The 22,431-nt window shown below is 54.1% G+C and overlaps 1 protein-coding gene across 1 annotated transcript; it reads left to right on the top strand.

Moving 5' to 3' along the window:
* Positions 1 to 185: 185 nt before the first annotated feature.
* On the top strand, positions 186 to 22,431 carry SLC13A2 (solute carrier family 13 member 2). The gene is made up of 12 exons (XM_070394249.1): positions 186 to 335; positions 14,304 to 14,432; positions 15,195 to 15,331; positions 15,440 to 15,645; positions 16,191 to 16,371; positions 16,479 to 16,601; positions 18,257 to 18,475; positions 18,709 to 18,797; positions 19,067 to 19,188; positions 20,279 to 20,440; positions 21,059 to 21,196; positions 21,722 to 22,431. Exons 1-12 carry the CDS (start codon positions 234 to 236, stop codon positions 21,878 to 21,880), a joined length of 1,767 nt encoding a protein of 588 aa, XP_070250350.1. The 5' UTR covers positions 186 to 233; the 3' UTR covers positions 21,881 to 22,431.

Raw genomic sequence — 22,431 nt, 5'->3', positions numbered from 1 at the left:
ACCCTCCTCCCTTTCCTTGCAAAGTCTTCCTGATCTTTATACCTCCTGCAAGTCCCTCCTCCTTACTCTCACCCCCGGACTCCAAAAACACTCTGCTTGCCAGGGTGGGTCAATGGTTAACACTCCACGGGCTTTATATAAGCCTGCCCCAGCCGGCTACCTGCTCAGTCAGTCCTTCAGTTGCCTGGATTCCAGAGAGACGGTGGCTCCAGCAGCAGTCCAGGGTCCACACCATGGCCACCTGCTGGCAGGGCCTGTGGGCCTATCGCTTCTACCTGTTTGTGTACCTCCTGCCCATTATCCTGCTGCCTCTGCCCCTCCTCATCCCCACCAAGGTAAGGACTTGGGGTCCTTGGGGGCAGGAGAGGGACTGTTTGGGCCAGGGTTGGGGATCCTTAAGACCAGCATAACCTACTGACTCTCCTAGCCTGGAAGTGAAGCTATAATCTCCTGGTCCTCCCGAGGGATGAGGGTTAAAAGGTCAAAGGGGGCTTTTGCTTGGCACCCAGTAGTATGGGCCCAGGTGAATTGCTTAGATGAATTTGGCATCTACTGCCTTGGGAGCCAGGAAGCCAGTTCAGTAAGAGAGATGCAAGTGGAAGCAGATGGGCTTGTCTGCCTACTATGTGCCCACACTGCCTGAACTAAGCTTAGTGGCTAATGAGCAGGATTAGCTATTGGAGGGGATGGAAAGGGAGTGGGATGAAGCTGGCCTCAGGCAGTGTGTTCCATTAAGAACATAAACAGAGAGAGAAGGTACTCACCTGTGATCCTAAGGGCTAAGTCTGCTGAGGAGGAGGGGTGGGACCTTGCCAATGGGCATCATAGACACCCTGGGTGGAGGGGGAGGTGCCACTGCTCCCTGTCTCCCCCTACCCCAGATATTATGCACTTGGCGGGGGGGGGGGGGGGGGGGCTCTTATAAGTAAAAGAACACAGAATTATAAACCTAAAATTAGCACAGGGCTTGGGGACAAGGGCCTGGAACTCAAGCGTCACAGTAAATCTTTCCCTCTGGCAAATCACACAAATAAAAAGTGGCAGAGCTGGGGTGTGATCTAGTTCCAAAGCCTGTGTTATCTTCTCTCTACCCACTGCCTCCTGGAGGCCGGGACAACAGCCCCAGGACTGCCCACTGAGCCACTGGCTTCCTTTTGTCACAGATAGGGACATTGAGGCAGGGACAGAAACATCAATGATGAGAGGGAATCATTGATTGGCTGCCTCCTGCACACCCCCTACCAAGGATTGAGCCTGCAACCCGGGCTTGTGCCCTGACCAGGAATCGAACTGTGACTTCCTGGTTCATCTGTGGATGCTCAACCACTGAGCCACTGCAGCTGGGCGAGGCAGGCTTTTTATTCCTGCTGTTCCAAAGGGGTGAGAGACTGGGGATAAAAGGGCACAACCCCTGGGCCCCTGACACTTGCTAAGCGACAAGGCTTGGCTGACCTTTGAGACGACCTTGGTCTCAGGCCAAAGTCAGTGGCATCTCTGTACTGGGAATCCGTCAGATGGGTTTTCAGACAGGCTGGGCCACGTGTGCGAACCCCGGGAGAGAGGACAGACAGGCACTGGGATTCTCGCTTTACCCCCAGGAACGCACAGCCCAGAAAGATTCGGTAACTTGCCCAGGGTCACACAGGAAGGCCTGGGTCAGTACTAGAAGCCAGGCTTCCTGATGGGAGTGCAACGAGGCAGGAGCCTCTGTCTCCCTTGTGCTGCACCCAGCCCTGCTGCCTCCCTGTCCTGACTCTAACTGTCCCAGGCCTATCTAGGGAGGCCAGCCCCTCAAGGACTTTGCTCATGTAATTACCCTATCTCTCTCCTACCTCGAGTTCCCCTTCTCTGCCTGATCTCTCCCATTAGCATACACACGTGCTGTAATATCTCGCATCTTAAAAAACAAGCAAACCTCTGGCCGGCGTGGCTCAGTGGTTGAGCGTCGACCTATGAATCAGAAGGCTGTGATTCAATTCCCAGTCAGGGCACATACCCGGGCTGTGGACTCGATCCCTAGTGTGGGGCCTGCAGGAGGTGGCCAATCAATGCTTCTCTCTCATCATTGACGTTTCCATGTTCCCTCTCCCTTCCTCTCTGAAATCAATTGAAATATATATTTTGAAAAGAACAAAAAACAAGCAAACCCTCCTTGGGCCCCACATCCCCTCCACATATGCCTCCCTCCACATATGTCTTCCCTCTCTCACAGAGAAGGCCTCAGAGACTGTCTGCACGGCACAGGTCTCCCCTCAGACGGCTCCAGCCTCCAAGACTACCCACCCAGAGAGCTCTTGTCAGGGCCCCATCAGCTTCCACGGCACCAAAGCCCTGTCCATGCTCGCCCTCCTCCACCCCCCGGCAGCAGTTGTCACAGCTGGGCACCCCTCTTTGCAATGCTCTCCTCTTTTGGCTTTGGTGACACCTTCTCCTGGTTCTCCTGGCTCCCCCTCCCTATTCACATACTCTCCCCCGGGTGATCTCTTGCTGTCTCCTGCTTTAAAAAGCGACTCCATGCTGACGATCCCCCAACCTGTAACCCCAGCCCTAACCTCGAAACTTGTGTTACCCAACTCTCACTAGACACTTGCACCTGAATATCCTCTCTTAAGCAGCACACGCTTTACACGTCCAACACAAAGCCCTCGTGGCCCATCTTTCCCACTTGGCTCCTCCTGCCGTCTTACTCGTCAATATAGAGTCAAACATCTCACTTGGAGCCATTCCTGGTTCCTCGCTTTCTGTCCTTGCCACATGCACCAGCAGGTCCTGTGGACTCAAAAATACTTTGAATGCGATCACCTCCCACTGCCTGCTCTGTCGTTTGGGTCACCATCGTGTCTCATCTATCCTTACCCCTTCCCAGACCATTCTTCACTCCACCGCCGGGTCTTTTCAAAACATAAGGTCATCACTACCCTGCTACAACCCCTCACAGGCATCCCATCAAACTTAACATCCAAACCTCCTATGGCAGCCCCGAGTCCCTGGGCCCCACCCCTGCAGACCTCTTGGTCCCCACGCCCGGTGTCCTACCTCCTGTCCACTCTGCTCCAGCCCCACCAGCTTTCTCTCTGCTCCTCAACTTGCTCATCTCCCTGCCTGGAATGTTCTTCTCCCAGGTGCCTCCTTCTCATTCCCAAGGTTTCAGCTTAAATCCACCTCCTCAGGAAAGCCTTCTGGGACCACACCCAGGCACTCTTTATTACAAAGTGCTGTGGTTTTATTTACAGGACTTTCACTGTCTGAAATGATGCATTTGCTTATTTTTTATTTATTCTCTGACTTCCTATACTAGAATGCAGGCTTCATGAGGACAGGGACTTTGTCTTTTTCCATACAGAATCCCATAGTAGGTGCTCAACAAGTAACTGTCGAATGAATGAATGAATGAATGTGGACAAAGAGGGCCCTTTCCTGAATTCCTGCTGCATCCCTGCTCTCTGTGGTGAGGCCCAAGCTAACCTCCATGCCCCTGGCCTCTGGCATGGGAAGGAGTTCCACACTAGCCTCAGACTTGTGTCCATATAATAATAGTTGGTATCTAGTGAGGGGTTTTTGTATGCTAGTCATTGTGCCATTTATTTCTCAAAGCACTAATCCTTTTATTTCTCAAAATAACCTCTGAGTTACTGTGAAGTTACTACTATTAGTTCCATTTTACAGACCTGCAAATTTAGGCCCAGAGTAGTAACATGATTTGCCTAAAGTCCCAGCTAGAAAAAGGCACAGCCTGGACTGGAACCTGATCTTGGGGTCTCTGAGACTGTGCAGGGACGCAGAGTGATGGCCCTGCTGTGAGTCACGTCCTGAGCCATCTACCCTCACGTCCATCCAGCTGTCAGCCAAACCTTCCTCTGTCGATCAGTCTGGATGCCTGTTGAGCTCCTGCTCTGTGCTGCCGGTTACCAGAAAGGAATACAGACCGTCTGCAGTTGCTCTCAGTGTAGAGGAGCATGTGTTTGCACAGAGGGACAGCCAGAAGGCTGCAGGGGCTCAGAGGAGAGAGAACATCCTTCCAACCGAGACACGGGAGAATCAAGGCAGGTGACATTTGAACTGGGGCCTTGAAGGCTGAGTGAGATTCCAACAGTCAAGGGCATCTATAGAGGGAAGGCCGGGTGAAGGGACTGCAGGAACACAGGTATAGGGGCTGGAACTCGTAGGTGTGTCAGAGGAATCGCTACAGAATCCTTGAAATGTTTGCCATCTGGTGGTCCCCAGCAGATGGGGGACTGTGTGGCCTGAGGCCTTCTCACTACTCTCCCGACCGTACAAGCAGAGTGAAGAAGCATCATCAGTCTGCCAGAAACCTTTCATCCATTCATCCATCCATTCATTTACTTCCTAAGGAACACATACTGTGTGACAGGCACTGTTTGGGTTTGGGGGGTGGGGGTGGAGAGACACACAAAAAGCATATACTGTCCATGCAGCAGGCAGTGACTGTGGTTCGGGAGGGACTGCTGTTGATGGGATGGCCCAGGAAGGCCTCCTGGGTGGTGATATTTACACTAAGACCAGAATGGCAAGGAAAAGCCGGCCAAGAACTGCTCTGGGCAAAAGGCTGTCCAGGCAGAACACACGTGCCAAGGCCTGGGGCCAGGGCTGAGCTTGGAAGGTGGACGGATGAACAGGGCCACTGTGGCATGGGGCCTCCGTGAGGAGAAGATGGCTTAAGTTCAGGATAGAGAGGTGGGAAGAGGTCAGCCTATGGCAGCCCTCCAAGGCTAGGGGAAGGAGTGAGTTTTACGCATGAAGGGTAAATATTTGCTCAGGGGTCAATCAGCTAAATTCAAACAAAAAATACAAATGCCTCCCAGGACCCAAGGGGACCTAAGAACAGTCTCCCAGTGGCACAGTGTCTGTCAAGACAGAGCTTAGCTAAAATCTACATTATATTTACGGTGAGAACAATAGGTGGAATTCCTTAATCTGAATCACCTGTACTCCTAAAACCAGTATGTGTGCCCGCCTACATACACTTAGAAACCTGTGTAACTAAAATGCCCTTCCTGCAAGCTATTCCTGAACCCCAGAGATAGACCAGGACTTAGGTGATTCACTGTGGGCATGAAGACTGTGCGAGGAATTTGGACCTCACTTCTGGGACCCGCCGCTATCTTTAGAAACTTCCTGGCTCTTGGTTGAGAAGGCAGAGTCCAGGGAACAAGGCAGGGATTTGGGAGCCAGGCAGCTGTGGGTCGAAATCCACTCGGTAGCGTGTACAGCCATGTGACCTTATCCAAGCTTCTCACCCCGACGGGGCTAGTGTCAGGATGAAATGCGATAACCTGAATGCAGAGAGCATCTGGCACTTGGATGACTCCCTGCGCCCTTGGCCTCTTGTCTGAATGTCTAGCCCCTGGAATATACAATTAGTCTCGGGCCCTGTGCAGATGCCTAACTTATTTTCCATCTTTTGTTAAAACGAGCCACTGTGGGCCTCGGTGATTCCTATGAAACGGAAGGCGGGTTGTCTCTGGTCACTCCCACCAGAAGGGTGAGGTGTGGTCCCTAAATGTGACCCCGAGCAGCACTGGGACTCTGCATAGTCGAATCTTCTGGCTTCTGGGGTACATGGGAGTAGGATTAGAAGAAGAAGTCAGCTTCCAGGGCCAGGGGAATCCCTGGAATAGAGAGGAAAGGTTCCCCAACTTGAACTTTGTCCCCAGATTACCAAATGGTGTGCAAGCTTTTTGGCACCTGAGAAGTGAAGGCCAGGAAGAATCTTCAGCTGTACAGTGTGCTGGATGTGATCCAGCAGGGAGGCGCAGGGCTGTCGTGAGGCTCGAACGCACGGAGGATGGTGGGAACGCTTCACTCGTCATCGCTCCTGCCTGCTGTTTGGCTCTTTCGTGAACATAGGCAGGCCTGGCGCCAGCTCAAACCGTGAGGTCAGGACTCTCCCCACTTCTGTTTTCTCTGACCCTCAGAAACCCATTGTTTCCCTTTGGCCTCTTAGAGCAGAAGATGATGCAACAAATTCATAAACATTAAGGTGCAGGGATAAACAAGACAACCCGAATGAGATCGGGCAAAGAATAGGAAGGGAATCAGCCACCATCACTTGCTTTTGGCAGAGTCTCAAAGGCAGGCAGTAGGGACACTTCGGGATGGAAAAGGGGAAGGCCCCAGGTGTTCCCTGATTAGAGGCGTTGAGGGGAAAGCCGGGGCGGGGGGGGGGGGGGGGGGGGTGAAGGGGGGGGTGCGCTAACTAGAAGCAGGGCATCCTATGTAATTGGTTAGGGGAGCATATTTGGCTTTCACTGGTTGGCCCTGAGTTGGAAGTCGGGGTAGAGAGTGGAGGGCAAAAATGAGGGAAGCTGGTGGTCATTGAGCCAGTCCTGACTGGTGCCAACTGCTATCAAGCTGTGGTTCGGCTGCCTGGGCTGGTTCCTGCAGAGGTTGCAATTTTATATGTGGACTGGCCATTGTTCCCTTTGTATATCGGTCTCCCAGCAGTTTTAGGCACTTGGCATGGGCCTGTTATTCCTAGAAAGGGTACCACACACCCCTAGCCCACTCCGTACCTGCCCCCCCCCAAGTCTCTTCAGTCTGGCTTCTCTCCTTGTGGTCACTGTCATTCGGACGCCCAAGACATGCCCCTGGGGGTATCCTCGTCCCATTCCGCCTCCCCAACTCATCAGCCACCATCCAAACCCTTTGTCTTCTAACTCCTAACATCTCTAGAGTCCATCCTCTTTCTCCATAGCCATTGCCATGACCTGCTCTGGCCCCTGTCATCTCCCCACTGGGTCCCTAGCACTACCTCCTGTGGCCTCCCCTCCTCCCAGCCTGTGTCTTCTGATCCACCTGCCACGCTATAGCAGGTGTGAACTCCTTGTTTTCATGATTGATTGATTTAGTGATATATGCAGGTCGTACTAAATTCAAAGCACACAAACAGTGAAGTGGAGAGGCCCCCTCCCACCTCTGCCCCAGTGCCCTTCCCGAGGGCAGTCCCGGCGACCAGCATGGTGTCTGTGCTCCAGAGCAGGGACTCCGCACCCATGGGGATCTGTGGGCACAACTCAGCCTATCTGTGGACTTGGATGGCAAAAATGGCCTCTTATTGTCCATACCTCTAACGGAAATGTAGCATTTGCTTCTGTTATGAATGTAGACAACACGTCACAATAGTATAATGACAGTTTTGACTTTGCCACCAGTAAAGTAGAAATCACAAATATTTTTACATCACATTAGAGCTGTTGCCAGTATCTTGAAATATTGTTTATGTTCATCCTGACTTCACAATTGCTGTTAGCCAGTGATAGTCTTATTAACTAAGAAAAAGTCACATCTATCACGATCTTACCCACTTTTTTTTTTTTAATATTTTATTGATTTTTTACAGAGAGAAGGGGAGAGGGATACAGAGTTAGAAACATCGATGAGAGAGAAACATTGATCAGCTGCCTCCTGCACATCCCCTACTAGGGATGTGCCCGCAACCCAGGCACATGCCCTTGACCAGAATCGAACCCGGGACCCTTCAGTCCACAGGCCGACGCTCTATCCACTGGGCCAAACCGGTTAGGGCATTACCCACTTTTTCATATTTTAATCACTGTATTTCAAGATAGTTGGTTTTCTTTATAATCCTATGTGTTTTATTTATTTTTTTAAATTTGTTTTTTAGAGCTAGAAAGGGAGAGGGAGAGAAACATTGATCGGTTGTCTCCCGTAGGTGCCCCAACCAGGATCGAACCTACAACTTTTCGGTGCACGGGACAACACTCAAACCAAATGAGCCACGCTGGCCAGGGCAGTGTGCATTTTATTTAATGCATTTAAAAACATGATTCTAAGATTATATATATATATATATATATATATATATATATATATATATTTGTACACATATTTTTTAGATCACATATGGTAGCATCAGTTTAATCTTTTAATAGAAACACTACCCCCACCATATCACTCTCTCTGCTTAAAACCCTTCAGGGGCCTCCCTTTTCCACCCTATCTTCTTCTTTTTTTCTTTTTCTTAAAAATATTTTACTGATTTTTTACAGAGAGGAAAGGAGAGAGATAGAGTTAGAAACATCTACGAGAGAGAAACAATCAATCAGCTGCCTCCTGCACATCTCCCACTGGGGATGTGCCCGCAACCCAGGCACGTGCCCTTGACCGGAATCGAACCCGGGACCCCTCTGTCCGCAGGCCGATGCTCTATCCACTGAGCCAAACCAGTTTCAGCTCCACCCTATCTTCTTGATAAAGTCCTTGATCCCTCCCAGGGCAGGCAAGGATCTTCCCAGGCATTATGCCCTTCCGAGAATTCATCTTGATCTTTTATGCCTCATTCTGTTCCCTTTTTGCTTACTTCCTCACCCCAACACCTTTCCCCCACCCACTAAACTCCTAGTCATCCCTCAGTACCCCCTCAGTGTCTCCTCTCTGGAAGCCTTCCTTAGCCTAGAAGGAGGGAGGCTCAGGGAAGGGGCCCCTTCTCCTACGATCCCACTCTCTGGTCTCTCCTTTGCAAGGATGCTTGGCAGGCTGCCACCCAATGCCTCGCCTCTCTCCCTAGACCCAGAAGTGCTTGCTGCCAGCAGCATCCCTACTTGCCAAGGACAGAGGGGCAGTGGGAGTGGCCCACTCTGTGCTAGCCCATGCCCCGCCCCCCACCCCGCCCGGTTAACCTTCAATCACCAGGAGAAACAAGTTGTGACACCTCTGAGACTGTGGGCATATTTGCTGCTGCCCAACAGTCACAGGTCGCTCTGTCCCCGTAACGGGTAAAGGCCGTAATGCCCGCATATCCCACACCTTGCCCACACCTAGGGTCCAGAGTCTGCCCTGGATTCCCTGGCACCTTCATCTTCATGTGTACCTCTTGCATTCACCCTGATTTCCCAGAAGCCCAAGAACACTTTTCTGTCCCAGTGCCAACCCTGCCACCTGCTCACTGCCGTCCACGGGCCTTTACAGCGTATAGCTACCTATTCACATCCCTCATCCTTATAATAACCCAGCAAAGTGGGTGTTTCTCTGATTTGTTGATAAGGAAACCTCATAAAAGAGATACTTGTGTGTACAGCTGGGAATGCTCAGTGTCGCTTATCAAAAAAAAAAAAGCTGAGAGGCGTTAAGTAACCTGCCCAAGGACACACAGCAGTAAAGCTGGTTTTGGGTACGCAGGGTTTCTGAACTCTGACCTGTGTTTCCCTTTGCAAAAGAAGCAAGCTGCCAGCCCTCTAAGTAGACATTTCTTGATAGTAATCAAGAAATTCGTGAAACTAAATGTTTAGCGGGAAACTCTGAAGGGATACGAACGGCTTTGGGGTTAGGGTGTGGATGTTGGGCGGGAGGGTTTATTTCTTCTGTCCACCGTTGGCTTTGCAGGGCAGCCCTATGGGCCAGCTCACACTCAGACTCCCCGAGGGCCAGGGCTGGGCCTGACTCATGTCGGTACCTCTGGTGTCCAACACTCATTCATTCGGAGCGTCAACTCCAACTGGATGCCAGACACCCTCCTGGGGGAGCAGAAGCAGACGTGGACCCTGCTCCCTGGAGAGTATGATCTGAGGACAAAGATTGATAGTAATCAAGAAATTCATGAAACTAAATGTTTCATTACAGACGGTGATGAGTGCTATGCAGAGGACGTACAGGGGCTTAGGGTGTAAAAACATGGTGACTATACCCCAGCCTGGAAGCCATAGAGGCTTCCCTCAAAAGAAATAGTTGAGATTTCAACACCGAGTAGACATCAGCTGGACAAAGTGGACGGGAAGAGCGGGAAGTACGTGCCAAGGCCCTGTGGCTACAGGGAGAGTGAAGCCTTTGAGGAGCTGGGCGAGGGCCAGTGCAGCTGCAGCAGGAAGAACAAGGAGGAGAGGCACAGACTAGCCCTGAACTTCTCCTCAGGGCAGCAGGAAACCCTGAAGGGATGTGAGCTGCTCCGAGGTGAGTGTGTGCATGTTGGGTGGGAGGTTGACAGTGGATTAAACAGATTTGCGCCTCAAGATCACTCTGACCACAGCAGGAGGAGATGTCAAGGGCCAGAGGGGAAACTAGGGGGTGAACAGGAGGCTACTGCTGGGATCCTGGTGAGAGATGCTGAGGCTTGGACCAGGCTGGTGGCCCAGAGCTGGAGAGGAGTAAAGGGGAGCATCCGAGGCATCGATCCAGCAGGATTGGAGGCCTGGAGGGGGATGGTGTTTATTGAATGAGTGTCTGATGAACAGGTTTGATCCCCACGTTCTCACTTCTAAAGGTGTGGATGGTGACCTTGACATAGGACACACGTGGGACCCAGGGAGAAGGATCCCCAGGGCGCTCTCCTCTGGGGGTACCCAAGGGGCTGGCACCTGACTCAGCACACAAACAGCTCCCTGACCTCAAACCCAAGTGCTCCAAGGTTCAACCAGTAAACGTCAACAAGGCAGTGCTGGACTCCCTGTGTCTCAGTTTCCTCACTTCTCAATGAGTAACGAGAACTACTGCCTCATGGAGATGTAAGAGTGAGCCCTAGCTGGTTTGGCTCAGTGGATAGAGCATCGGCCTCTGGACTGAAGGGTCCCAGGTTCTATTCTGGTCAAGGACACATGCCCGGGTTGCAGGCTCGATCCCCAGTAGAGGGTGTGCAGGAGGCAGCCGATCAATGATTCTCTCTCATCATTGATGTTTCTATCTCTCTCTCTTCCTCTCCCTTCCTCTCTGAAATCAATAAAAATATTTTTTTAAAAAAAAGAATGAAATTAGAGAAAATGTGTGTAAAGCACCCCCCGGGCTCTGCAGGACACTGTAACCTCCACTCCAGCTCGCCTCCGCCCCACCTCTGCATTGCTGGGACTTGCAGAGACCCCTGCGCCCTCTGACATAGGGGTGGGCCTGGAAGTCTAGAGAACTTCCAAGGTGATTCAGGGAGGCCACAGGGGTTAGTACGAGGTAATTATTTGCCTTCTCTCTCCTCGGGAGTTCTAACCCATTTCTGAGCCATGACTGCCTTTGGTTGTCTGGAGACAACTGTGGGCCCTTCTCAGAAGATTGCTCTGAAATGCACAAAATAAAATGCGCAGGGTTACAAAGGAAAGCAATGCTTTTGAAATCCAGTTATCACAATATGAAAATAATTCATTGCAATTCAGAAACTTAGGTGCTCCTTCATGAATGCATGGAGTAAGATCTAGTGTTGGTGTCATAACTACCATAATTTCAAAGTAGTGATGGATGTCAACGCTACTTTGAGATAACTGTGGCAATTGATGTGTGTGGGTATCTGTAGCTAACAGCCACAGTCAAACATCTGGGACGAAATCACCGATCGCGCCGTTCACAGTTGTGTGGTCTTGGTGCCCACGTTCACAACCTCAGTTAGATGTTAGCAGAAAAGTGAAATCGCTTTCCGATCAGACTTGACGGATTTTTGGAATTCCTCGCCCCAGTGGAGAACCCCATGAACCAGGAGGGGCAGGTCAGCAAGTCCTGAGGCAACAGCTGGACAGACTCCCCAGGAAGGTGGGAGGGGGACCCAGAGCCAGAGCCCCCTGGCCAAGGAAGGCTCCTGGATGGAACTGTGAAACCAGTTTTGGGTTTTGGTCCAGAGACAGATAGACAGACATGGAGAGGGACACAGAGACGTTGTAATGGGATAAGGGAGCCGTAGATTGAACGCACCGGAGCACACAGGGGCTGGTTTGACTATTAACAGCTCCTTTTAGAGCACAGAAATGGGTTCTCAGAAGTGAGGGAACTTGCCCAGAGCCAGGCAACAGGAAATGGCAGGCCCCACCGTACATAGGGCCCAATGCACCCCGGTGGCCACAGCAAGCCTGAAGCTGGGGACACCCCTCAAATGCAAGGAATCAAGGGTAGAAGGTAAAAGCTGGGGCTCAAGAGCCAGATGGCCTGGCTTCTCCACTAACTTGTGTGACTTCGAGACATTGACTTAATGTATTTGTGCATTTGTTTGTTATCTGTGAAATGGGAACAATAGTCATTACCTCACAGAGCAACTAAATGCGATTAAAAAACATTGTAAGTGCCCTAGCTGGTTTGGCTCAGTGGATAGAGCTTCAGCTTGTGGACTGAAAGGTCCCGGGTGGGTTCAACTCTGGTCAAGGGCATGTACCTCGGTTGCAGGCCTATCCCCAACCCTGGTCACACGTGTGCGGGAGACAGCCAATTGATGTGTCTCTCTCACATCGATGCTTCTGTCTCTCCCTCTCCATAATATTAGTTTCTCTCTCTCTCTGTCTCTCCCTCTCCAAAATATTAGTTTCTTTCTCTCCCTCTAAAAAATCAAAGGATTAACAACACATCTGAAGCACAGCACGGTGCTTGGCACAAAGTAGTCCTCAGCGTTCTTCTGCTGTCGTGATTAGCAGAGCTTTCTTCTGATTCGGCAGTGATGGTCCGCCCCAGACCCCCACCTTGGGGTCGCCAGGGACCAGAGGGGCTGGCCTGCCCTTAGCCCCAGGGGAGGATGAGTAACTGGCCAGGACAATCTTTGCAGATGAAAAAATGGTCGAGAAAACTGCAGCTTCAGCAGAATCAGCCTCCCGCTGGGGGAGGAGTGGGTCTCTGGGGGAGGAGTGGGTCTCTGGTCAGGGTCAAGGTGGCCCCACCCCTGGAGCCCAGGAGTCCTTGTCTGGGGTAAGGAGCGGTGGTGGCGGTTTATTGGAAAGAAGCTGAGCCTGGCATCAGACAGGCGTGGCTCTCCAGCAGGGCCGGTGCGGTACCACTCCGGGAGCGCCAATTACGTAGACGATGGGAGAACTCTTGGAGCTACACCGTCCAGATACCTGGCCTGGGTCCCGTGCGGCCTCTGCCACTCCCTAGTTCTGCGGCCCTGAGCAAGCCACCTACCCTCTCAAGCTCATCTCTAACGGGGACCACTACACCCACCCTAATGGCTGTTTGAGTTTATGCAACAACATAAAACAACCAGCTCCTAAAAACCGCTCCATACATAGCAGCTTCTTCCCCCGCCCTCCCCCCGCCCCCCCGGGGCCCACCCCAAACCCAAGCTTCAGGGTACTAGGGCCTGAGGCACAAAGGGGTGAGCACAGCCCGTAGCAGGTGGAGAAAACATGAAGGGCAGGGCAATAGAGACAGGTAAGAGAGGAGAGGCCCCCTAGCCCCAGCATGCACTCCCTTCCCTTTGGCAAACAAAGAATGGGCAGGTGCCCCTGAGGAGGCTGGGATGTGGGCACCGTTCTCTGCACCCCGCTTCCGCAGGCTTCCTTCTGGCTAATGATTCCCCCACTTTCCCTGCCAGCCCTGCAAAGAGGCTCTGTCAATGAGTGTGTGTTGGGGGGCGGGGGGGGGGAACGGCTCTGACATTAGGGGTTGACTGACTTCCATTCCTGCTCCAGGCCGGAGGCCTTGTCACAGAAAGGAGAGCCTCTGGTACCCAAAGAGTCACTCCTATGACTCAGGGTTTACCCCACAATTCCCTGCACAAAGCAGGGGTAGGAGGACCTCTCACATGTTCTATAAAACGTGAATGGCGCCTCCTAGAGTTGTGCAGTGCAGTGCAGTGATCATGCCAGGATTGCTAGGAAGGAGACACTCAGCCATTCCCCAAACTCTCCAATGATTCGTTTGTTCAGAATAGATTTGCTCGCCCTAGCCAGTTTGGCTCAGTGGATAGAGCATCACCCTGCAGACCAAAGGGTCCTGGGTTCGATTCTGGTCAAGCGCACGTACCTCAATTGCAGGCTCCTCCCTGGCCTGGGGCCCGGGTCAGGGCTCCTGCAGGAGGCAACCAATCGATGTGTTTCTCTCACATTGATGTTTCTCTCTGTCTTTCCCTCTCTCTTCCACTCTCCCTAAAAATATCCTCAGGTGAGGATTAACCAACCAACCAAACAAACAAACAGAAACAAGAAGAGATTTGCTCTGAAGCCCGCTGGGTCTTGAGCTCCAAGGATCTGGATGCCACAAAACTGACTCTGTCCTCACGGAGCTTACCTCCTAGCAGAGGGGGCAAACGCTAATTAAATCATCATACAAACAAATACGTTCTCCCAGGCTCCGATAAAGCCTGAGTACCAGGCAGAGTGCACACTGTCCAGGCCCCAGTCTGGCAGCCCCCATCTCATCTAGGGGTCCTCCCCTGGGCCTCTCCAGACCCTCCCCAAGAGATGAGTGCCTTGCTTTGGCTTCTATTTCCATTTTGAAATGGGACTTTGGGCTCAAAAATCAGTGACTGTGGATTTCACGGGCCCTCTCTACACCCTTACAAATGGCCTGTCTTCTCCGGGGGCAGGAGGTGACAGCTTTGGGATCCAGGCCTGCCCCCTTCAAAAACTCTGCCCCTCTCCTCCCACCCACAGCAAGCCTACTGTGCCTACACCATCATCCTCATGGCGCTCTTCTGGTGTGTCGAGGCCCTGCCCCTGGCTGTCACCGCGCTCTTCCCCCTCATCCTATTCCCCATGATGGGCATAATGGATGCCGCTGAGGTAAGCCTCCCCCGTGCACAGGAAGAAGGGTTCCCGGGGAGGGAGGGGTGTACTCTAGGATGCTCCTGACCCAGGAGGCCTCACCATAGGCAAGGCCCACAGCAGAGGCGCCCCGTCATTGCTCTGCAGATCAGAGAGCACTGAGGGAGGAGTCAGCTGGAAGGCAAGGGGGCAGGACATTCTAGAAGTGCCAAGTGCATGGCTGGTGTCGAGAGTTCATTCAAAGGGGGAGTGATGAGGCTTAAGCCAGGGAGGTGGAAAGGCCTGGTGACAGAGGGACAGGGGCCCTGGAGTCCAGCTGAAGAGCTTGATTCCTCTTGTTCAGTGGCCCTTAACCTTGAGGGCCCTAAAACTGGAGGGCTGGTGAAAACATAGGGCCCACCCCAGAGTTTCTGACTCAGTAGATCTGGGGCAGGGCGTAAGCATTTCATTTCTAGCAAGTTCCAAGAACCACTGCTCTAGTTTCTAGAAGCGACGCTAAATTATCATCTCCCGGTCCATGGCTGTAAATACCAGTGGAATCAGGCTGGATTATCTGCCTCCCAATCACTCCCGAGGGGAGAATGAAGGAGTTTGGCAAGAAGAGAGGAACCTGGTTAATGTTAAATAACGCGGAATCCAAAGACCATTTCCATTTGGTTCCAAGAGCCCCGGAACCAACTTTTCTGTATGTGGGGATGTCAGTGACTATACCCTGGAAGCCCAGGGGCACAGCAGGAGACCCCAGGGTCTTCCTGCCTCTCAGCTGTCCCTGCCTGCCAGGTCTGCATCGAGTACTTTAACGACACCAACATCCTGTTCATCGGGGGGCTGCTGGTGGCCATTGCTGTCGAGCATTGGAATCTGCACAAGCGCATCGCCCTCCGCGTGCTCCTCATCATCGGGGTGCGGCCTGCTCTGTGAGTTCCCACAAACCAGGGCAGGAGAACCCAAGGCCAGTGGCCTTCTGGGCACCCAATCCCCGCTGGGGCCCTGGAGCACGCGTGTGTCTGTCTGTCCGTTCCTAGGCTGATGCTGGGCTTCATGATAGTCACAGCCTTCCTGTCCATGTGGATCAGCAACACGGCCACCACGGCCATGATGGTGCCCATCGCACAGGCCGTCCTGGAGCAGCTGCACAAGGCACCCGAGGACAAGGACGTCGAGAAGGGCAGTGACAACCCCACCTTCGAACTTCAGGAAACAAGCCCCCAGAAGGAAGTGACCACACTTGGTGAGAACGACGAGGCTGCACCTTGCTCCAACCCTTCCACTCTTGGGGGGGGCGGCGGGTCTGAAGGACATCCCTTCCCAGGGCTGGTCATCTTGGGTCTTTTAGGGAAAGAGGGAGGCAAGAAGCGCTGTGGCCAACTTGTCCTTGTTTTCCTGGGATTTTCCCATGTGCTGGGAACCCCCCACAGCCCTGGGAAAACCAAGATGCCAGGTCACCCTGGCAAGCAGAGAGCTGGAGTCTGGCTGGGCCATGAGGGGTTCAGGGTCCATTCATCCTGTGTGGTTTGGATGATCCTGTGCCCTTTTCTATGCCTCTGTTTCCCTCTCGAGAGAGAGGTTGGGCCAGATGGTGTCTGAGGTCATCCTAACCTGAGACTCCAGGGGTGCTGAGCCCTTGCAGGCCTAGAGGCGGCCTCTGCTCCCAGGAATCCGGGCTGCTCACTGACAAGGCATCCTGCCCGCACCCCAGGGACCAGGGCGCTCCAGTCATGACCCCCGGAGTGGCCCTGCACCCACTCTCCAACCTGAGCTCTCCCTTGTTCCCAGATAACGGGCAGGTCAACCCTGTCCCACCTGGTCCTTTGGAGCCAAAGGCACAGAGGACCCAGGAACAGCTCCGCTTTTCCCAGGGCATGAGCCTGTGCGTGTGCTACTCGGCCAGCATCGGGGGCATCGCCACACTGACTGGCACCACACCCAACCTGGTGCTGCAAGGCCAGATCAACTCGTGAGTGGCGTCTGCACTCTCACTGGGGGAGAGGGGACGGGGGGAGGGGAGACGGGACCTGGTGGTCGCCAGGCAATGTCACTCAGCAACCTGCCTCCCCTCTTCAGGATCTTCCCCGACAATGGCAATGTGGTGAATTTTGCCTCCTGGTTCGGTTTTGCCTTCCCTGCCATGATCATCTTGCTGGTGTTTGCCTGGGTGTGGCTTCAGTTGCTCTTCCTGGGGTTCAAGTAAGTGGCAGAATGGATGAGAGAGGCCCAAGCCTCTGCCCTTATCCCCTGGGTACCCAGATCGCCATTGTGGAAATGAAAAAAATCACCATCCCAGTGAGAAGGCCTCTCCCTCCCAAGGCCCCTCCGTGCACTTGGCAACTCCCCACCCCCATGTGAGGTAATTACTCGACCAAGAGTATTATTATCATTTAGCAGATGAGCAAACTGAGGCTTGAGGTAAGGGGTGCACAGCTAGGTTTGTCAGTGCTGGGATGGAAAACCGGGTCTGATGCCCAGGCCAGGTCCCATTCCACAACAACACTCCACAGTCCTTCGGTAAGTGCTTGATGAGAACGCACTGGGAATGTGTTGTACCCCGACTGGATTCCCGGCCCTGGGCTAGGACCTGGAGATAATAACAGACATAAGGCACAGTCCCTGTCCTTGGAGCTCACCCTCTGATGGTATGGGGGTCCATGACATGGGGAAGCCCAGGTGCAGTGGGAGCACAGCCCAGGTGAGTGGGGGTTCCAGAGGCTCCTGGAGGAGATGATGCCAGAACTGAATCTTGTAAAACTAGAAGTCAGCCAGGTAGAGAATGGGGTAAAGGCATCCCAGGCACCTTGTACCAATGCACAGAGGCAAGAAAGAATATGATACGTTTGGGAGAACTCTAGTTCCATGTGGTTGAAACCTAGGATTTTGGATGATTTTGTGTGCCATATAAAGAGTTAGGACCTTGTCCTGGAGGCCGAGTAGTAAATAGGTTTTATTCTTACTAACAACCCTCCGTTACTTGTAGTCATTAGAGTTCTGAGTTGAAAACCACATGAGACCTTGCTAGGGCTCAGTAGGAAGAGTCTGTGATTGATTAGTCATGCCTGCCATGAGTACAGGATAAGAGTGGTGATATGAGTGGTACTGTGGTATGAGTTATTTGCCCTTCCTGCCCAGGCAGTGGGGAGCCACTGAAAGTTTTTAAGCCTGGTTGCTATACTTTGGAAAAATCATGTGGGCATGTGTGAGGAGGATGGATTGAGATTGGGGCCTGATACAGGCAAGATGGTAGTCCAAGAGACCAGTATAGTGCCAGGCACCAGGGGGGATTCAAAGATGTGTGAAGCATGGTCCTTGACCTTGAGGAAGTCACCATCCAACAGGGGAGTTGGGATTTGCCCAAGTGAAAAGTGAACAGAAGGGAAGTAAGCGGCCTACAGAAATGGGCTAAAGCCTTTTGTGTGTCTGGGGACAATCAGGGTGGGGCTCAGGCTGGCAGAGGATGCCCAGAAACTGGTCGGAGAGGGAGGGGAGGATTTCCTGAAAAGCTGCTGGAGGAGGGGAGCAGTGAGTCAGAGCCAGAGGGAGGCATGGGGTCCTCCTCACTCTGGGCAAGGGAGGGCATGGCTCAAGAGAAGCCTTGGAGGGATCGGGGGTCAGTGGGGCAAATGGAGCAGGGCCAAGCACGGGGGCCCCCAACCCCAACCTTGTCTCTTCCTCAGGACCCCCTCCCCAAGTCTTCTGCTCTTCTTCCAGAAACGGGTGGAGTCAGGGCCTTAGTGTAACACCTCGGAGGTGGCCTCTGCAGCCTCAGCCCTTCCATCACTCTGAGGCCCCTGTTCCCCGGCCCGCCTGGTGCAAGGCCCTCAGGAGCTGCCCTGCCCCTCTCCCTGCAGCTTCCGGAAGAACTTCGGCATGGGCGAAGAGGCACGAGGTCAACAGCAGGCAGCCATCCGAGTCATCCAAACAGAGCACAGGCGGCTGGGCCCCATGACCTTCGCCGAAATGGCTGTCACCTTTCTCTTTGTCCTCCTGGTCCTGCTCTGGTTCACCCGGGAGCCAGGCTTCTTCACTGGTTGGGGCAACCTGGCTTTTTCCAATAGCAAGGGAGAAAGGTGAGCATTCCGGGGGGAGGGGAATGCTGCAGGGGCTCCCCTAGCGAAAGGAGGAGGGGAGGGAGCAGGGCCCGGAGAGCAGAACAGAAGGTAACACTGGAGGGTGAGGGAGGGGACACTTGCCAGAAGGGGTTGGCCCGACGGTGGGAGGGGCTCCTGTCCACCGCCTCCTCCACCCTGCATCCCTGAGCCGCCCTGAGCCGCTAAACCTGCCCTCCCTGCCCCACCTGTAGCCTGGTGTCCGATGGGACGGTGGCCATCTTCATCAGCATAATCATGTTCATCGTGCCCTCCGAGATCCCAGGGCTCACTCAGAATCCAGGTAAGCACCTGGACTGGGGCAGGGAAGGGCCTCCGGGCATAAAATGTGCCTCTCGGACCATATTTGGCAGGATTAGACAAAGCCCTGAGAAGTTGGTGTGACTTACCAAGGACACAGGGGCTCAGGGACAAAGTTGGGATATTGCAAAACTGGGGTCCCCCTCCCGCACGCATTAAGCGCTGATAGGAACCCACACAAGAGGCCCCAAGTGGAAGAGAGGGAAGGCCTGTTGACTCTCGCTGACCCACCCTCTTCTGCCTGGGGAGCAGAAAAACCCGGGAAGCTGAAGGCCCCGCCTGCCCTCCTCAACTGGAAGACAGTGAATGAGAAAATGCCCTGGAATATCGTTTTCCTGCTGGGTGGTGGCTTTGCCCTGGCCAAGGGCAGCGAGGTGAGAAACCCCTGCCCTTTCCCCAGCCTGTTTGAGGGAGACCCTGTGGCAGGGAAAGAGGGGCGGCTTGATCCCTGCTTCGGCGCCTCCTGGTGGCCAAGCCTCGCAGCTGCTGGAGAGAGAGTGTCATCTGAGAAACAAGCCAAAGGGATCTTTCCCCAGTTGGGTTCTCAAAGCCAAAGGGGAGGCAGATTTCTCTGGTGGGCAGGGACTGTTCTCCGCGAACCCCCTCCCCCCGCCCCGCACACACACTCCAACCCCTCACCCCTTCCAGACAGAGAATATAATGTCTTTAGCACCTGAGAGTAGTTGGCTTCGGGTTGACAGGGTGAGCCTGCTATAGCCACCAGGGGGCGCTGTAATCACACCCAGCCAGGCTCTGGAGACAAGGGCATCATTCTCAGAGCCTCCATCCAAGAGGGAAATCCCTGAACCTGCCCACCTGGGCCTCAGTGCTCACACTAAGCTCATTCGCTGCACAGACAGGAGGCAGCTTCCCTGGGTCAGGGATTGGTGCTGGGGACTCCTAAGTCCAAGGTTAGTTCATCCATCAAGTGTTCACCAACTGTGCCAAGCTCTGTGCTGGGTGCTGGGTGCTGGGTAGGCAGCATTGGCTCACAATCTAGCATTACAGTGGGCAGGACAAGACCTCGGAGCTCTTCTGACCCTGTGGACAGTCCCCACCTGCCTGTCAGCCTCCTCCCAGCCTCTGACCCTTCCCCACTCTCCCTCCTCGAACTGCTGTGTGAGCCCTGGACTAGAGAGGGCAGAGAGAGGGCAAAGGTTGGCCAGAGACCTCCTGAGAGAGGTCGGGAGAAGTCTTGACTCCCACCAAGCCCCAGGTTTCCCAAGAAGGCCCTTTGGCCTCTTTCTTAGCTTCTCATCTGACCCTTCTCCCCACACCCAACTGTTCTTCAAGAGCAGGAGGGGGAACCCTTGGTTCTGGCTGGTTCTTCCCTCCCAAGCTGCTCTTGCTTTTGAAGAACCTAGAGAGGTGTGGACAGGAAGGTGACCCTCCCAGAGCCTCAGCAGGGGACTCCGGGACCCCAGGCAGCCCCGCCTCTCACACACCACCCTCTTCCGCCCACAGGAATCACGCCTGTCTGCGTGGCTGGGGGACAAGCTGACCCCACTGCAGAGCGTGTCGCCTCCCGCCATTGCCTTCATCCTCTCTATCCTGGTTGCCACCTTCACTGAGTGCACCAGCAACGTGGCCACCACCACACTCTTCCTGCCCATCCTGGCCTCCATGGTGAGTTGGCCCAGCAGACACGCCTCCTCCAGACATCCCTCCTGTCCACCCCGACTCAGGGGCCCCACCTGTGGGTCACAGTGACCTGTCTGCGCCTCCTCTCATTGCCGGGAGAGGACCTCTGAGCTTCCACGCTTCCCGGGGCTCTCCAGCTACCTTGGGCCCCAAAGGCCCCAGGCCCCTGACTCATCCCACGCCTGGTGACGTCACCCCCTGAGTATCTTGATGGGGCTCCCTGGTGGCCTCCCCCACCTCCCCAGCCCAGCCCCTGTTCTGGTCATTCCTGAGGTGATGGGGTAAAATTGCTCCCCGGAGCGTCCCCAGCCCCTTCCCACAGCCTTTGATGATTCCCGGGGCCCCTTTGTGATCCGTTTTATGGGCCCCTCCCCTCACCACACCCCACAGGGCAGGGCCACACAGTCATTCCCTCCAGAGAGGTCAAGGGGCCCTTCCCAGGTCACCCAGTACCTTCTGGCAGAAGTGGTGGGTTCATGCCCAGAGTATGTGTTGCGGGGAGGGGGTTGTCCCTCAAAGGGGGGAAGCAGGGGTATTGGGAGCCACACCTTTCCCTCTGGGACGGGGACTGCCATCAACTCTGCCCACTGTCTCCTCCTCCAGGCGAAGGCCATCTGCCTCCACCCTCTCTATGTCATGCTCCCTTGCACTCTGGCCGCCTCCCTGGCCTTCATGCTGCCTGTGGCCACCCCGCCCAATGCCATCGTCTTCTCCTTTGGAGGAATCAAAGTGTCCGATATGGTGAGTGGCAGGGCCCCGATGTCTCAGCGCCCCCTTTCTGCTCCGTCTTCCCATCTCGGTGGACTACAAAGGAGCAAGAAGCCCCTGAGACTCTCAGCTGAGAATGGACCTTGTCTGGGGTGGGGGGCGCAGGGAGGTTGGGATATGACCCCCAGTTCGAGCATCTTTAGGCCCTGCCAGGCCCAAGCCATGTGAGAGGAAGAGAAAGGGGTGAGGAATTTCGGGAAGGTTCCAAGGTGCCAAGCAGCCATTTGCGGGGAGATGGACTCAGAGGGAACCAGGCCCAGGATCAGGGAAGCTCATGGAGGAGCTTCCCTTTCCCCTCTTAGCCCTGGGAGTAAAGCCAGAGGCCAGGGCACTGCCTGGAGCTGCAGGTTAGATGCAAGGGAGGACTTCCCAAGGGAGGACTTCCCAAGGGCGAGTTTCGCTAGTGACAGCTTCTGGCACCTGTGGACACCGAAGGGGTGGGTGCTGGCCCTGCCCAGCAGCTGCTCTGCTCACTCACACTGATTCTCTGCAAACCAGGTCCGAGCAGGATTCCTGCTCAACATCCTGGGCGTGCTGGTCATCATGCTGGCCATCAACACCTGGAGCACCCCCATCTTCACCCTGAACACCTTCCCTGACTGGGCCTTCGACAACGCAACCCACTGCATGGCCAACGCCACCGCACTAGGCCCCTAGACCCGGGTCCAATCTGGCCAAGACCAGGAAGTTCCAAGCTGTTCCTACTCCTCTGAGTCGGGAGGAGTCACCCAGGCTCCACGCCGGACAATGAGAGAATGGCACATGTGTACATTGCCTCGTGTGTATCCGAGGAATGTGTGTGTGCACTCAATCCTGTGTCTGAAGAAAATGTGTAGATAGCATGAACGTGTCTGTGTGAGGAGGGTGTGTCACGTGAGGATGTCTGGGGGGGGGGGGGGTTGTGTGTGTGCGTATGATCTTAGGTGTGTGTGCTTAATAGTGCGTGTATGTGAGTTCACCGATAATGTAACGTGCCCTTTCTAGCACCCCAGGTCTTGGTCTCCCCAGCTTGGTGGGTGACCAGACCCCTTCACACTGTATTTATTGAAACTCAAGGTTGGGGTGGCCTGGGCAGCCGGGCCTGCCAGCAGTTGCCATGGCAACCACCTCTGGGACCAGCCGGGCATACGGAGCTCCCCCCAGCCTCTCCGGTCACTGTTAGGGGGAAGGGCTCGAATACTAGGTACATTAAAGTCTTTTTCAGTAGA

The sequence above is a fragment of the Myotis yumanensis genome, unplaced genomic scaffold (assembly GCF_028538775.1).
Source record: "Myotis yumanensis isolate MYYU_CA2020_CCGP unplaced genomic scaffold, mMyoYum1.0.hap1 SCAF_16, whole genome shotgun sequence".
NCBI lineage: Eukaryota > Metazoa > Chordata > Mammalia > Chiroptera > Vespertilionidae > Myotis > Myotis yumanensis.
This window is presented reverse-complemented; position numbering and strand designations above follow the sequence as displayed.

Bases quoted from the DNA above. Each gene is read 5' to 3' on its own strand.
- SLC13A2 (XM_070394249.1), top strand. From the start codon at position 234: ATGGCCACCTGCTGGCAGGGCCTGTGGGCCTATCGCTTCTACCTGTTT. The intron at 16,372-16,478 runs GTGAGTGGCGTC...TCCCCTCTTCAG, and splicing joins CTGCAAGGCCAGATCAACTC to GATCTTCCCCGACAATGGCA. The intron at 16,602-18,256 runs GTAAGTGGCAGA...CTCTCCCTGCAG, and splicing joins TTGCTCTTCCTGGGGTTCAA to CTTCCGGAAGAACTTCGGCA.